The sequence below is a fragment of the Phyllobates terribilis genome, unplaced genomic scaffold, assembly GCF_046119375.1.
Source record: "Phyllobates terribilis strain yellow unplaced genomic scaffold, ASM4611937v1 Scaffold_1__5_contigs__length_1240528914, whole genome shotgun sequence".
Taxonomy (NCBI): Eukaryota; Metazoa; Chordata; class Amphibia; order Anura; family Dendrobatidae; genus Phyllobates; species Phyllobates terribilis.
Window position 1 is genome coordinate 1,097,876,468 of NW_027362761.1, and position 16,007 is coordinate 1,097,892,474.

The 16,007-nt window shown below is 41.9% G+C and overlaps 1 protein-coding gene across 9 annotated transcripts in view; it reads right to left on the minus strand.

Moving 5' to 3' along the window:
- The window catches only part of TBC1D1 (TBC1 domain family member 1), a 241,533-nt gene that overhangs the window by 72,916 nt on the left and 152,610 nt on the right, over window positions 1-16,007 (minus strand). For 5 of the 9 annotated variants that reach the window (XM_073646149.1, XM_073646153.1, XM_073646168.1 and 2 more), the window contains 4 exons: window positions 10,313-10,587; window positions 4,358-4,513; window positions 1,607-1,723; window positions 1,224-1,363 (listed from right to left, as the gene is read on the minus strand). In XM_073646149.1, the coding sequence (XP_073502250.1) occupies window positions 1,224-1,363; window positions 1,607-1,723; window positions 4,358-4,513; window positions 10,313-10,587 (688 nt within the window). The remainder of the gene's footprint in view (window positions 1-1,223; window positions 1,364-1,606; window positions 1,724-4,357; window positions 4,514-10,312; window positions 10,588-16,007) is intronic. The other 4 variants (XM_073646162.1, XM_073646182.1, XM_073646157.1 and 1 more) reach the window with 3 other exon arrangements.

Consider the following 16,007-nt stretch of genomic DNA (forward strand, 5'->3'; position numbering starts at 1 on the left):
GCCCTACAGGCACTGAAGCATATTTGCTGACATTGTACAGTAGCACAGCTTTCAGACACTTCTTTTTGGATAAATCAATTAGGAGTCTACACTCGCTCACATTGTACTCCATGTTAAATTTTTCCATCGGCCCAGGAACATCAAAGCAATACACTAGAGCTCCGTCTTAAGAAAAGTATGGAAGGAATTCCTTTTCTCTGCTTCTGTACCATGAAAAAACATTTCTGACCAATCTAATAACATGAAAATCATCCACTAAGGGTCACGCAAAGTGGTCAAAGTATGGTGCAAGAAAAAGTCTATGGAGTCAGGGTTTGTGAAAAAACTGTTCACGATGGAATTTTTTCGACATTTTTACCAAGTTCAGCAATTGAAAGTATATAAAAATCACCTCTTACTTTTCAAACAAATTTACCCCTATTATAAAAAAAATTTAAAAAAAATACAGTATTTTGCAATTTCAGCCAACATTTTATTCCATGTAACCTGTGATGGTACTTCAGTCATCTATTAAGTTCTTAAGCAACAGGAAGCCCAACGATGTTATCACCATTTCCTTTAACAGAATAAAAACTGTACTCCTCTTAGACTTGGACGGACGTCCACGTTACCTATACAGCCTACATTGGTGTAGTGTCTCATCAATGCAAGCCACCAGTACTACTGTGGGATAATCACTGACCATAATGACCTCCAGAAGATTTTATGGAGAAAGTCTGGTCTTTCCTGGTGAAGGATGCCATAATAAAATCATATCTGAAGATTAAAAAGTTGTGAAACCTGAGAGAACATTAAAAAAAAAGGGGGCACTGAACTCAATTCAGCTGTCTGATACCACAATTATAAGACGATAATCAGTCATCTGTGGGAGTTTTGCACTCGTTGTGGTATTTTGGCTGCAGCCCTGAAGTCACGTTGACAGCGCACATGACTGCTGCAGCGGTTCTGCTGATGTAGGAGGCAGGAGTAGCAGAGCTCAGCGATTGGCTGCAGAGTACATTCTCTATTGACATGACATCAATTCTGTATGGAAAACACCAAGACTGGAGTAGAGCTTGAAAGACTGGACCCGGGGAGGAGGACTACCTGTTTGGGGTTTTATTTTACAAAAGTAAAAAAGTTTTTGGGGTCCACTTTTCTCAAACCCCTTTAAGCGATCCAATAGTAACAAGTACACATATGACTTACGGAAAGAAAATGAACAATTTTAACCCATTTCTTACCCTCATATCTGTTTGGGGAATCACATCCCTTTTGTGGAGTTGCCACACGCAAGAAGATTTGTTGCCTCCAAGAATGCCGCCGTGTCCTCACTGGACTGCTGCACGCCGCTTCACTGTGGATGGACTTGCACTCAAAATCGCTGAAAAGACACAAAAAAAATATAAAACATGACAAATAGTCTTTTACGTAGACTGCCATTAGATAGTAAGTATTCATGACTTACATGGTACAATGGTGGAGCGAAAGGAAAGATTTTCATACACAGTACTATACATGACAATAGTCACTTACACAAAACATTAAGTAAAGGGGAAAGTGACCGGAGATACTGAGAACTATTAGTTCTAATGGAGCAGGAAGAGGGACCACAGAAACCACCTACCGTTCTTTGTTAAATTCAGACGCACTATTTTCTGCAACAGGAGCGAGAAACTTTAGAAAGTTTGGCACAGAAGAGGAAGAGTGAAGCTTCTTCCGAAAAGAAGAGCGGTAGAAGAGGCTGAGAGCACAGATCAGAAAAGGAGGAAGTGAAAGGTTATTAAGAAAAGAAAGAAAAAAAATAGTAGAACAAAAATACAAAACAGAAATATGGCATAAATCTGTCACCTGGCATGTGCTACATAATCTGAGTGCAATATAATGTAGGGGCAGAGACCCCAATTCCAGCAACATATCACTTACTGGTCTGCTTCGTGTAGTTTTCATGAAATCACCGATTTTCAGCAGGAGATGATCACTAGAGGACTAATAAATCTGTAGCCAGGTCCAACCACATCCCCACAATTGATTGGCAGCTTTCTGCATACACTGTGCATAGGCAGAAAGTTGGCAATCAGTGGTGTGGGCGGGGTTATACAGAGCTCAGCATTTAGAGAACTGCTAGATCTGCAGCAGATAAAATAGTTTTTAATCAAAACTGCAGCACCTAGTAAATTAAGTGATACATCACTGGAATCAGGGTCTGAGATTCTACATTATGCTGCTCTCAGATAGGGTAGCAAAAACCTGGTGACAGATTCACATGAACATAAAGATAGATTTAAAAAAAAATCAGCATGTTTGTTAGGCTTTGTTCACATTAGCATCATAGCTTTCATTCATGCGAGACCAAAGCAATACATTTCCACTGATTCATGATGTTATGGACTTAGAATAAGGTCCATTACAAAAAAATAAAAATAAAAATTAAGGGGACACTTAAGATGCATATCGGATATTGATGAATGAAAGATTTAAATCTTTACTGATATTCGTTAAACTGATGTATAAATGGTGAATGGACGGATTTAGCAACCGAGGGCTGGATTCCAAATAACCATGAAAATCAAAAGTAAGAAAACTGGAGCTTCCTAGGATTTCAAATTTGTGAGGATTTAATCAAGCCAACTCATAATTTGACTCCATAGGGTGTATGGCCGCCATGTGCCTATGTGCACAATGTCTGGACATGCTCCTGATAGGACAGTAGATGGAGTCTTTAGAAGAGGTGAATCTAGTCCCAGACCATCAGTGATCTTCTGGACATTTTGTGGTGCCACTTGGTGGCAGCGAATGCAGAGATATATTATGTCCTAGAAGTTCTTACTTGTATTAGGATCTGGGAAAAGTCAGTGGCATCAATGATTTTGTCATTCAGGAACTGCCTACATACTCTGGCCACAGGAGCACGGGCATTGTCCTGCACCAGGAGGAACGAAAAGCGTAATGCACCAGTGTAAGGTCCGACAGGGTCAGAGCCAGTCACGATACCATTAGCCAACGCTATGTAACGGTCTGTGTACTGGTATTTGCCCAATGCTCTTGAGACTTCTGGGAGACAAAGCAAACCTCCTTGCAATAGCATACATCTTGGAGGAATTGAACTACTTGAGCAACCTGAATGGGCTGCAGGTAGTGCCTAAAGGCAGTCTGTCAGCCCCAAAATGCATTTTAAAATGGGCTATAACGTAACGTGTTGTAGGCGACTTACCCCCTCTAACAACCATACTAGCACTGTACCTGTTACCTGTACAGTGCCTGAGCAAATAACTCCATTCATATACATATGAAGAGTCTTCGGTGCACCCTTGGTGTGGCCGTAAATTTGGTGCACCGTTACGCCTCTGCAATTTCACATTCCAGGTTGATTAGTGTAGCGAGCGGCATCAGAAGAAAGGTGACGGGGAGGAGAATGCACACTGCTGCTGGCAGAATTCAGACAGTGCTCACTCTGAATAGGGAGCACTGTCAATCAGAAGTGGGGGAAGGACCCCAATACGTAAATGAGGAGGCATAACAGTGCACTAAACTCTTGGCCACTCCAAGGGTGCACCAAAGCCTCCTCATCTGTATATAAAATTAAAAAAGTTATTTTCTCAGGCACTGTACCAGTAATCACACCCATTCAGGGTTGACTTGCTGTTCCTTTCCTTCGCATCATCACAGGTTAAACTGATTCACAATTGCTTCCACTTCCTAAATGAACAGATCGAGCTCTCTGAAGTTGCAGTGATTTGGGAATTATACTGTGATGCTTAAGTCTTCCCATACCGTAATTTTTTTTGGAGCAGTAATATAATATATAATATAGCAGTAATAATTATAATGCAGCAGGTCATAAAAATTAGCAGAGGAGAGTTAATAAGAGTTACAGAAAAGCAGAGCACAGATTTCACAAGTATCAGGACACAACCAAGAGCGCAGGCAGTAGACAGGCAGTAGACATACAGGTTTAGTTGGAAAGGTTACATTACGCACATTTCAAAAATCTTACCTTGAACTACAGACGGTTTTTGGAAAAGGCATGTCCATTAGCACCAGATTACAAGGATCACACAAACTATCGCATTGCTGCCCCCTCTCCCCAAATCTGCACCGTTGTCTACTTTCCCCCCACCCACCCCCCAATAACTCCATCATTTCCTAGAGCAGTAATGAGGTCACACACCGCAGCAGATCATACACATTAACTACAGGTTACCAATACCAGTTCTAGTGATCAGCTCAGCAGAGATCTAAGCATTTCTAATAGATGTAAGTATTAGAAGTATATAGGGAATAAAATTACTGCACTCGTCCCTAAAGGAACCCAAGAAACATGCAGACATGACCAAGCAAGAAACCGGGCAGGACAAGGACAGGATCTTCTGCTCACCTCTTCTGAGTCACTGGACCACTGGGTTCTCTGCTGGAGTTATGCCTTAATTTTTTGATGAATCTAGGAGAAGAGGCTGCAGTGACAGGAGGAGAGGCGGCAGCTTCGTCACATTGTGCTGTACTGCTCGCGGGAGCACTCCAAGCCGAGCTGGAACTAGACACCAGCATTCCAGCCAGCGAGGGAGGGGAGCGGGGAGAGATTTCAGTGGAGGTAGAGATTGTGCACAAGGTAGCAAAACGACCACAGACCTATCTTCTACTACATGAGGATGGGGCGTAAAAAAGTCTATCCAATGTGGCAAAAACTGGCACCGAAATTAATTTTACTGTATGTACACCAGCTTAAATGGTTGTCAAACCTACAGAAAGTTCATGGGACGTTACATAATGACAAAAAGTACAAGAAAAAAACATTCGAAATATATATATATATTACACAGTCTATTTCAAGATGCTTCTCCCACTATTTAATTCTTGCTAATGTATCACTGCAAAACGAGGCTTGTCTTAATATTCTAAAGAAATTGGATGACAACCATTGTGGAACAGTATTGACGTCGTCAACTTACCATTCCCATTATCAAAGGGGCTTTTCACTACCCGGCCCAAAACTGGCAGGACTGATTGGACTGTGTAGGTGCACCCCCCACCCCCCCACCAGGTAATACCCATTCATCAATGTATTCATTGATTTCTAAGAGGAATAACAGAGGAACAGCACAGCGTAAAGTTCCAAGGAGATGATACCCCACAGATGTCTTTTCTGGTAGAATACAAGTATTTTTGAAAACAGACAAGTTCGGAACAACAAGAGGTCCTCTTTGAGGGTTGGAAGATACAAAATTATGGAAGAAAGCAACCAAATGTCAAGTCATTCTAGATTATTTTTCCTCCAGACGATTAACTTTACGCTACTGGTTCGAGTGCAAAATCATCCCGAGAACCCCCAACTATGAGGTGCCCTTCATCGTACTGGAGGAGTCTATGGTGGCAGAGGGATGTTTGACCTCTTCAAGCATCCGGTCAGACTGCACCTATATCACCATCATGGATACAACCCATACGAGGCACTCATGGCTATAATAAGACCTCACAAGCAGTCATTTTGATGCTACAATAGCCATTTTTGCAGATTACCTTTCCATTGGATAATCAGAATATACTTCCATTTAGTTTTTCAGTAAACAATTAAAATCATAATAAAAAGTATTTTTACAATACAATAAAATTACTTTTTAAATATGGCCGTTTTTACCGTTAAGGAATATTTTATTTTAAAATAAAAAATAAATTGACATGATTTTCACCAAAGTTTCAGTGTATTCACTTCTACTCTGCCACTACATATTTAGCAAACGTGGCACCTCAATGAGAAATTTGGTGCAAATTACGCCAACTAAAAACTCTACTTAGGCTCTTTTCAGAAAACAGGGAACTTTTCCGCTATGGTTGAAATCAGTGTGTCAAATATCAATGTTCAATTTAAAATTTGCACGTAAAGTCACCATTTGCAAAATGTAAAAGGTCATAACATACATATTTGCTTCTCACTAACATGATCTAGCTATAACCTGTCTACAGTATGTATCTTTTTTTTTTTTTTATTAACGACAGTGTATAAATCAATATATCAGATGATTGAGCAGATCAGGAGAAGACCCCAAATCTGTCTAGTTTCCTAACAGTTGTAAACTTAACTTTATGTGCGGGGGAAACAAAAATGCAAGAAGAAAATCCACGTGTCCAATGCACACAGCTAGTGTCAATATTGGTCTATGGAATGTGTCAGCAAAATAAAATCCAGTCTTGTAAAAGTGTGCGGTGCAGGCTCACACTGGAAGGTCTGTCGTCTTTCCTGCACTGTCCGTCGTGGTGCAGAGTGCAGGTTACCACCATCAATATTCTGCACATTAAATAACTTGTGATCCTGGAATTACCAGATCACCATCCTGTATGGTGCAGATCTGTTGCAATTACCACTTTCTTGTTTGGTCTTCAGTAATCTACACTGATCTTCCAGGAGCTGAAGACATGTCTGACACGTCGTTTGCGTGTATCAGCATGAGAGTCGCTATCTGATGAAACATCTCTGGCCTGTTGCTGGATTTCATTCCTTCCATCACATTGTGACACCGGTCCTGTCCTCGGGTGGTCCGTTCACGAGCCTCCTGCTCGAGCAGGATGTGAAGATTACGGGCTCAGTCCTAAGACGATCGCTCCAAGATAAACAGAATATCATTCTACAAGGAGCTTTCACTACATAATAAAAAAAGTTAACTCGTGTTGGTAAATTAAAGGGAATCCATCAGCAGGTTTTTGTTATGTAATTTGAAACCAGCATGAAGGACAGAGACCCTGATTCCAGCGATGTGTCACTTAGTTTACTGTGTGCAGCAGTCACAGTTTTCTCTGCTGCAGATCTAACAGAGCTCAGTTGTTGAGCTGTGTATAACGCTGCACACACCACAGCTTTCTGTGTACATTGTATAGTGACCGAAAGCTGCTAATCAGTGGTGGGGGGTGTGGTAGGACTAGGAGGTACAAGGCCAGTTGTCTTGTAGTCATATTTGCCCACCTACAAAGAATGGAGAGGTCTGAAATTTCTATCATAGGTACACTTAGATTCTGTTGCTCATAGTTTAAAAATAAAAAAACAGAAAATCACAATGTAAGATTTTTAAATAATTAAATTACATGAAATAAGTCTTTGATCACCTACCAACCAGTAAGAATTCTGGCTCTCACAAACTCTGCACTCATTACCTGTATTAATTGCACCTGTTTGAACTCATTACCTGTATAAAAGACACCTGTCCACACACCAACGTCTCCACCATGGCCAAAATCAAAGAGCAGTCTAAGGACAGCAGGGACAAAATTGCAGACCTGCACAAGGCTGGGATTGGCTACAGGACAACGGGCAAGCAGTTTGGTGAGAAGGAAACAACTGTTGGCACAATTATTAGAAAATGGAAAAACATGCAAGATGATTGTCAATTTTCCTCGGCCTGGGGCTCCATGCAACAACTCGCCTCGTGGGGCAAGGAGGATTCTGAGAAAAGTCAGGAATCAGCCCAAAACTACACTGGAGGACCTGGTCAATTATCTGAAGAGAACGGGACCACAGCCTCAAACATTACCGTTCGTAACACACTACGCCATCATGGATAAAATCCTGCAGGGCACACAAGGCCCCCCTGCTCACGCCATCACATGTCCACATGTTAGGAGGAAGAAGAAGGATGAGTACAACCCCAAGAACACCGTTCCAACAGTGAAGCATGGTGGGGGAAACATAATTTGGGGGTGGTTTTCTGCAAAGGGGACGGGACGACTGCACCCTATTGAAGGGAGGATGGATGGTGTCCTGTATCGAGAGATTTTGGCCAACAACCTCCTTCCCTCAGTAACAGAATTGAAGATGGGTCATGGCTGGGTCTTCCAGCATGACAATGACCAGAAACACACAGCTAAGGCAATTAAGGAGTGGCTCTGTAAGAAGCATTTCAAGGTCCTGGAGTGGCCTAGCCAATCTCCAGAAGTCAACCCAATCGAAAATATTTGGAGGGAGCTAAAACTCAATGTTCCCCAGCGACAGCCCCGAAACCTGAAAGATCTGGAGAAGATCTGTATGGAGGAGTGCGCCAAAATCCCTGCTGCACTGTGTGCAAACTTAGTCAAGAACTACATGAAATGTCTGACTCCTAATTACAAACAAAGGTTTGTTTTACTATTGTATCAAATACCGTATTTTTCAGACTATAAGACGCAGCTTTTCCTCCAAAATTTTGGAGGAAAGTGGGGGGTGCGTCTTCTAGTCCAAATGTTTCTGTGGCTGTGGCTGTGGATGAAGGGGGAAGGGAGAGGGGAGAGCACGCAGCGGTGGAGGAGTGGGGCACAGGAGGCAGGAGCCGGCAGCTATAGCTCTTGTGTGTGCCCGCTGTTAAAAGAAAATTAAATATTCACTGCTCCCCACACCCATGAACGTGTGGAGAACTGAATATTCATTCTCCTTAATAGCACGCACAGTGTCAACCCAGCCACTGGCTTCCTGCAGCAACCGGGTGATCACGTGTGCCCGCTATTAAAGAGCATGAATATTCACTACTCCCCACTACCATGGGCGTGGGGAGTAGTGAATATTCATGCTCTTTAAATAGCGGGCACACATGATCATCCAGCCGTAAATGTGAAAACTTGCAAAATCAGCAGTGTATCCAATACTTCTTTTCCCCACTGTACATTGGCCACCCAGTGCGATGGCCCCCGCAACCCTCAACACACTATGATGGCCCTCCACACGGCACCCCCATAGCATGATGGCTCACAGAGCGCCCCCCATACCCACCCAGTATGCTAGTCCTCCAAGTCCCCCACAACTATAGGGGGATTGTCCCCACAACTTCCCCTATAGGGTTATGGCCACAACAGCCCCTACCCCTTGCCCACACAATATGATGGCACACCACAGTATGACGACTAAGGTGCAATAATTATTTCAGCGTGATGCACCACACTCGATGTCGCACCAACCCGGCTAATCGAAAGTGTCGGGAATGCTGGGAAGTAAGAGGAGATTCACAGTTTGATCAATCAACTAGGTCAGTAATCTGCGACAGGAGGAGTCCTGAGAATCAAATCTCCCATTTCTAGAAACTACTGGACAAATATGGTGTCCATATTTATGAAAACTTCTAGCTTGGCAGCCTGTGCTCCAATACACCTAAAAAGTGAAGCGGGCATGCCTTAAAATGAACAAAGATGACCATCTTCGTCTAGACAGTAATCTCCTTTTGTAATTATTCCACAGAATGCGGTAGAAGAAAAGAATGGGTTAAAAATCCCTTACACCCACTAAGCCTTATGGTTGAACATAACATGACTATCCTAGGCAAAAAACAGATAGCAATGTACCGCATGATGTTCTTGCTTGAAAACAAAGAATGTTTTCATAAATGATATTCCTTCCAAGATATCTGATTTAGCGCTGTAAATGTCATCTGGAGAGGATGAAATTGGATCTGGATTTTCTTTGATATGAAGAAGAAGAGCCTGTTCTTTCCATTACTGAAGCGTTTCAGACCAACACTATCTCACAACTGAACATGAGAAGCTAGACGGTAATCTTCTGAATGTGCACATATTTCCTCACTCCTCTAGGTAGATCCTACGGCAATATTTGAGAGCCATAGAGGATGTATTCACACAAGGCAACTTTGTTTTAGAAGTTTTAGTGACAGATACAAGGTTTTTTATGACCATTTTATTAAATAATCATGTTTTTTCCAATAATATAGCTGAGCCCCATTCACTTTTCTGGACAAACCAGGGGCCCAAAATTTAAAGGGGCCACCACCAACTCCAAAATCAGCAAGCAGCTTCTATTAGGAACACAAAGGATCAATATTATGATGAGCTTTGGGAACGCAAAAGGACCAATTATTTTGCTAAGACTGTACAATCCCTTTAATACACTATCAGCTCTGTATAATTTTCAATGACAAGATCATAGAAAGTCTCCTCTAATATCCTGTATTACAAAATGGAGTTAAGTACACATTTCTTTTTTCTTCGTGGTCAGGCTTTAGGCCAAATTGTCAGTTCAAGGGATGTATTTTGTTAAAATTACTACATTCTTACAACCCCAATATTTCCATAAATGTAAATTACCATCAAATTTATTTAAGAAAATGGCCAGAATGAATAGGGAGTGTACTAAGGTTATAGTCCTGGCCATCTGCCTAATTTCACCAGATCAGTACAGATCTCAGAGGCTTCTAAAGACCAGATAAAGGGATTTTGCTTTGCTAACTTCACAGTGGATAAGTTCCACAGCTGTAAATGTAAAACTCCCCACACATCACACCATCTCAGCCCGGTTTTCCCATTTAAGAAGAGAGATTGTGATCTGAAACGGAATACAAAGCCTATTCAATAAGATAGAAGAACTCACTTTCTTTTGAGCGGCGTCTCGGTGCTCACGGAGTGATGTCGCATAAGCCTCCTCTGTGGAGCAGATGGGCTTTTCTGCACAGGCTCTGGTAAATCCGGAGATGTGACCGGGAAATGACTCAAGGTGTTAGCGCGACGTCGGAATCCTTGATGAGATAATTCTCCAGGATGCTCAGAGGGAGAGCCCTCTGCTACTGACGGCAAATCACCCATGGAGCCGTGAGACTTCAGAGGAGTTCCTACAGAAGAGGTTTCCACTTCTCTTAATGAAGGTTCCTAGAATACAAAAAAAGAGATTTTCAAAAAATGATATGGGAAAAACAAACAGTCAGCTGTGGTTTATTAACAGCTGAAGGGCCAGAGGGTGGAAAACACTACCAATCCTGGATTCATCATCATCACACAAACACATACATATATAAAAAGACAATGTGCCATAATACAGAGGCATGACCTGAACCTCCAGAAACCAAATTCTAAATATGTAACAGGGCCGCCAACAATTATGTGCTAAGTATAGTAAGGCTATCTTTTGACTTGGCAAAAAAGGTTCATTGCAAATTCACTACTGACTTCATGACATTTTCTTTATTTTTCTCTTTAAAGTTATTTGGGAATTTATTCTTAATTAGTAAAATCACATTTGTTTTGTCTAGGGAGGCAATTACAATGCTGTCAGTAAGGTTAATAGGACAGGTGTCTGTGAGCATGTGCAGTAGGACACTCCGCTGCTGTGACCTGGAGAGGACCTATCAACACATACTGGTCACAGCAGCAGAGCTTCCTACTGCACATGCTCACAGGCACCTGTCCAAATAGTGTAAAAAAGTGTGATAGAAGAGGTTACCTCACTCGACAAAATGAATGGGATTTGCTAATTAAAAGTATTTAGGAGTTTTGGAATTATATTTTCTCTATTTTTTTCTAAAGAACCACTTTAAACCTATAGCCCAAGTTTCTAAACCTATAATGGGTCATGGGCAAGAGAGAAGCACATCATACAAGATAAAGCAGTCTGAAGGTGACTATGGTTTGGATTAGGGTCCATTAGTCATCCCTCAGAAGGAGAAGTACAAGTTGGTCAGAGTCCTAGTTGAAGACTACATGGCTAAAATTTTGAATGGACCGACTTGTTCCTCCCCATCCTCCTAATTTCTGCCATCAATGCCACTTTTTCCTTGGTCTCCTCTTGTATTCAGCTACTCCCCATTGGTTTAGATAAGAAAATTTATAGTGTTAATCGGTGATAATCAGGTTCCCAGATTATGTTTATCTGGCATTTCTCCGGTGGTGCCGTCATGGAGGGTGATTCGAGAGAGAAGAATTAGTCTTCCAGATAATTTAGTTTCTTGGAACCTTCCACGACAGCACAGATATTTCCCTCCCTTCTAATTGTAACCCCTGTAAAAGTGGGGAGAGACTGCTGCAGTTGGAAATAAACATGGTTTCACAGTAACCGATATGAATCCCTCTTTTGCTGCACTGCATTGAATTACAACTCCCAGGCACCTTTGCAACCTGAAAGAAGAAGCAGAGGAAAGGACCAATTGGACGAGCAAGCTGGAGAAGGGAGGAGCTACCTGTACTGGGAAGAGAGTGGGCAGTCATCCATTGCTGAGAAAAGATTGATGACCCTGGACAGGAGAACAGGATGAGTGCTGATAGCTCTGCAGCACAGTGTGAAATGAAAACAGTAAGCCCTGTAGCTGTACCTCACCTGCAGACCAGCCAGCTTACCAGGAATTGCCCACTGCTGCCTTGCTTACCTCAGAGGATGATCCTGCCGTCCATTCCCTGTATCCCCAAGCTGGATCCCTGTGAGACCAAAGACCAGCTACATCAAGAAGTGAGTAGCTACTGCTGGTACTTTTGGTTCCACTGTTCTGGAAGTTAAATTAGAACTACTTGCTAAAGGGAGTATTCCTGGGGCTTCTGATTCCACGCACAAGAGGTTTATAATAGCACCAGCAATGAAGGGGATTTTGTCCTCATATTATTAGGTGTACCAACAGTGCCTGAAAGCGTGCTAACATTGTCAGTCTACTGTTGGGGCCCAGTTACCATTATTTGCATTGCTGCAGCCATTTATGGGCTAAATGTTCTTCATTAAAAGGAGTATGTCTGCTGTCCCTTAAAGGGAAAATGTCTTTCTTAATTGCGGTCCAGCAGCATAAGTAGAAACGGTGAAAATATGGTGTCAAGTGCACGGTTTTACCCTACCAGGAAATGCACCACGCCATCACATCTTCCAGGCCTGCTGTAGGGCGCGGGCATCATAGATTGTGTAAATATAATTTGTTTGCTGTTCCTTGTTATTCCCCCTGCTTGTATTGCTATTAACTCCCTTAAAAATATATGTTAAGTTGTGCCAATCATCTCTTGTGAGAGGGTGCGGAGCGTGGACAGTGGTTTCCCCGAGCTGACTCCTGGCAGAAGAGGAAGACCCTCCTGCATTCCCCTCCTAGCAAGAGTTTTTTTCGGGAGTGGAAGCCAAAAGCAGGAGTGGGTGATAAATACAGAATTAATGGTGACTTGTTTCTATTATACTTTCTCTGATTGTTCCTCACCTGCTTTTGTCTCCCACTCCTGAGAAAAAATACTGACCAAATACTGATAGTGGGCCCGTATGGAATGGACTCCACTCCTGACCTAGGAAGTACTATTACCTACTGATCCATAAATCAGCCCAATCTCCTACATCATGACAAACATTGATTGGCTTCATTTTTAAATATCTGCATATTGGTTAATGATACATTTAATATATTTATAGGGGGGTTTCCCACAGGATAGGTAATAAATGTCTGATTACTAGGAGTACCCCACAGATTACCAAAACAGGCGCCTCAAGACGCCTCAATGAGTAACTAAAGTGAGAAGTGAGAATGAAGCGCTCATGGAGGTGTCCGGCCTCTTCATCCAATGCCTAGATGGCAGTACTTTGCCATCTGTCAGTTCCAAAACTTTTCCAACATGTAAAATAAATGCACATCACATGTTTAGTGTGGGTGCATTGAGCAGGCTCTATACACTTTGGCTGAGGGTCTTTTGTAACCCTTTCACCCATGTCAACATTTTACAGTACAATGTATGATAAAATGAGAGGTGTAATCCAGAGTACACTTTTTTTGCAAAAGTATAAAGCCAGGTTGATGGGAAAATAATAATAAAGTTAAAGGGAAGTGTGACGATCCAGCTTAAAATCTTAAGCCAGACGATTAGATTAGTTAAGCCAAGAGAAATACATTATTGTGTTTAAATGGACTTGTATATTTTTGTGTATTTCTAAAGGACAGACCAGTATTTGTATAACACTGATTGCTGTCTCATCTTGGTTAGGTGAACAATGTTGTTTGTTACTATGCTAATAACATATTATACCAAGTCAGCTGAAAGTTCATTTACAATAGCCCTTGTGATACCAACGGATTAGTTCAAAACTATGAGACATGAGGTTGCCCTCTCCCCCCCAACCTGTGACTGATGATGACCTTACACAGATGTAAATACAACCCCTGGCAAAAATTATAGAATCACCGGGCTCTGAGGATGTTCATTCAGTTGTTTAATGTTGTTGAAAAAAAGCAGATCACAGACATGGCACAAAACTAAAGTCATTTCAAATGACAACTTAAGGGCTTTAAGAAACACTAAAAGAAATCAAGAAAAAAAAATGTGGTACTCAGGGTAATTTTTTTCAGACCAAAAATTGTGGAATCATGAAAAACAAATACACAAAAGAACACTCCAATACATCACTAGTATTTTGTTGCACCACCTCTGGCTTTAATAACAGCTTGCCGTCTCTGAGGCATGGTCTTAATGAGTGACAAACCATATTCTTCATCAATCTGGCTCCAACTTTCTCTGATTGCTGTTGCCAGATCAGCTTTGCAGGTTGGAGCCTTGTCATGGACCATTTTCTTCAACTTCCACCAAAGATTTTCAATTGGATTGAGATCCGGACTATTTCCAGGCCATGACATTGACCTTATGTGTCTTCATTCAAGGAATGTTTTCACAGTTTTTGCTCTATGGCAGGATGCATTATCATCTTGAAAAATGATGTCATCATCCCCAAACATCCTTTCAATTGATAGGATAAGAAAACTGTCCAAAATAGCAATGTAAACTTGGGCATTTATTGAAGATGTAATGACAGCCATCTCCCCAGTGCCTTTACCTGACATGCAGCCCCATATCATCAATGACTGTGGAAATTTGCATGTTCTCTTCATGCAGTCATCTTTATAAATCTCATTGGAACGGCACCAAACAAAAGTTCCAGCATCATCACCTTGCCCAATGCAGATTCGCGATTCATCACTGAATATGACTTTCATCCAGTCATCCACAGTCCACGACTGCTTTTTCTTAACCCATTGTAACCTTGTTTTTTTCTGTTTAGGTGTTAATGATGGCTTAGGTTTAGCTTTTCTGTATGTAAATTCCATTTCCTTTAGGGGGTTTTTACAGTTCGGTCACAGACATTGACTCCAGTTTACTCCCATTCTTTTATTTGTTTTGTTGTGCATTTCCTGTTTTGGAGACATATTGCTTTAAGTTTCCGGTTTTGACGCTTTGATGTCTTCCTTGGTCTACCAGTATGTTTGCCTTTAACAACCTTCCCATGTTGTTTGTATTTAGTCCAGATTTTAGACACAGCTGACTCTGAACAACCAACATCTTTTGCAACATTGCGTGATGATTTACCTTCTTTTAAGAGTTGAGAATTCTCTCCTTTGTTTCAATTGACATCTCTCGTGTTGGAGCCATGATTCATGTCAGTCCACTTGGTGCAATAGCTCTCAAGGTGTGATCACTCCTTTTTAGATGCAGACTAACGAGCATATCTAATTTGATGCAGGTGTTAGTTTTGGAAATTAAAATTTACAGGGTGATTCCATAATTTTTTCCTCAGAATTGAGTGACTCCACATTTTTTTCCCTCTGCTTGGTCTGAAAAAAAATTACCCTTACTGAGTACCACATTTTTAATCTCGATTTCTTTTAGTGTTTCTTAAAGCCCTAAAGTTGCCATTTGAAATGACTTTAGTTTTGTGCCATGTCTGTGATCTGCTTTTTTTCAGCAACATTAAACAACTGAATGAACATCCTCCGAACCCGGTGATTCCAAAATTTTTGCCAGGGGTTGTATAAACAGGGATGTCTATAGTGCTGCAAGAGAATCAAGGAGAAGCAAGACGACACAAAGACTCTGAGACCATCAGCTTGGAAGCATGGATTTTACCTAAAGATACACACAGATTTGGATTCTACATTATTCCGACCTAAGGGTATCGGCCCTGAATGGAAAGATTTGGATCGGTTCCATTAACCATCAGGGAGACCATGGATACGTTTGGGGAGACCAGGTTGGGACGATGAAGTCACCTGGCCCCATGGATATGTTGTTTGGGGTTGCCAGGAGGGACCCACCTGTCGCCTGGAACCCATGGACACTCTCGGAGAGGCCAGGTTGGGACCCTCGGGTTTCCAGGTCTTGTACCTCGATGGACTGCTAGCTTCCTAATCTTGCCGCTACCTCCTCTCTGTGGGGGCCCGCCAGAAGCGGGGGCCACTGGTGGAGGTAGTTGGCCCTGGAAGTCCCACAGTCGCAGCTGTTCTATCCCAGGCGGGTGGAGAAGGAAGGGAGAGACTGTAATGTTGTACCATCTTTGGTATTTGCTGGGACTG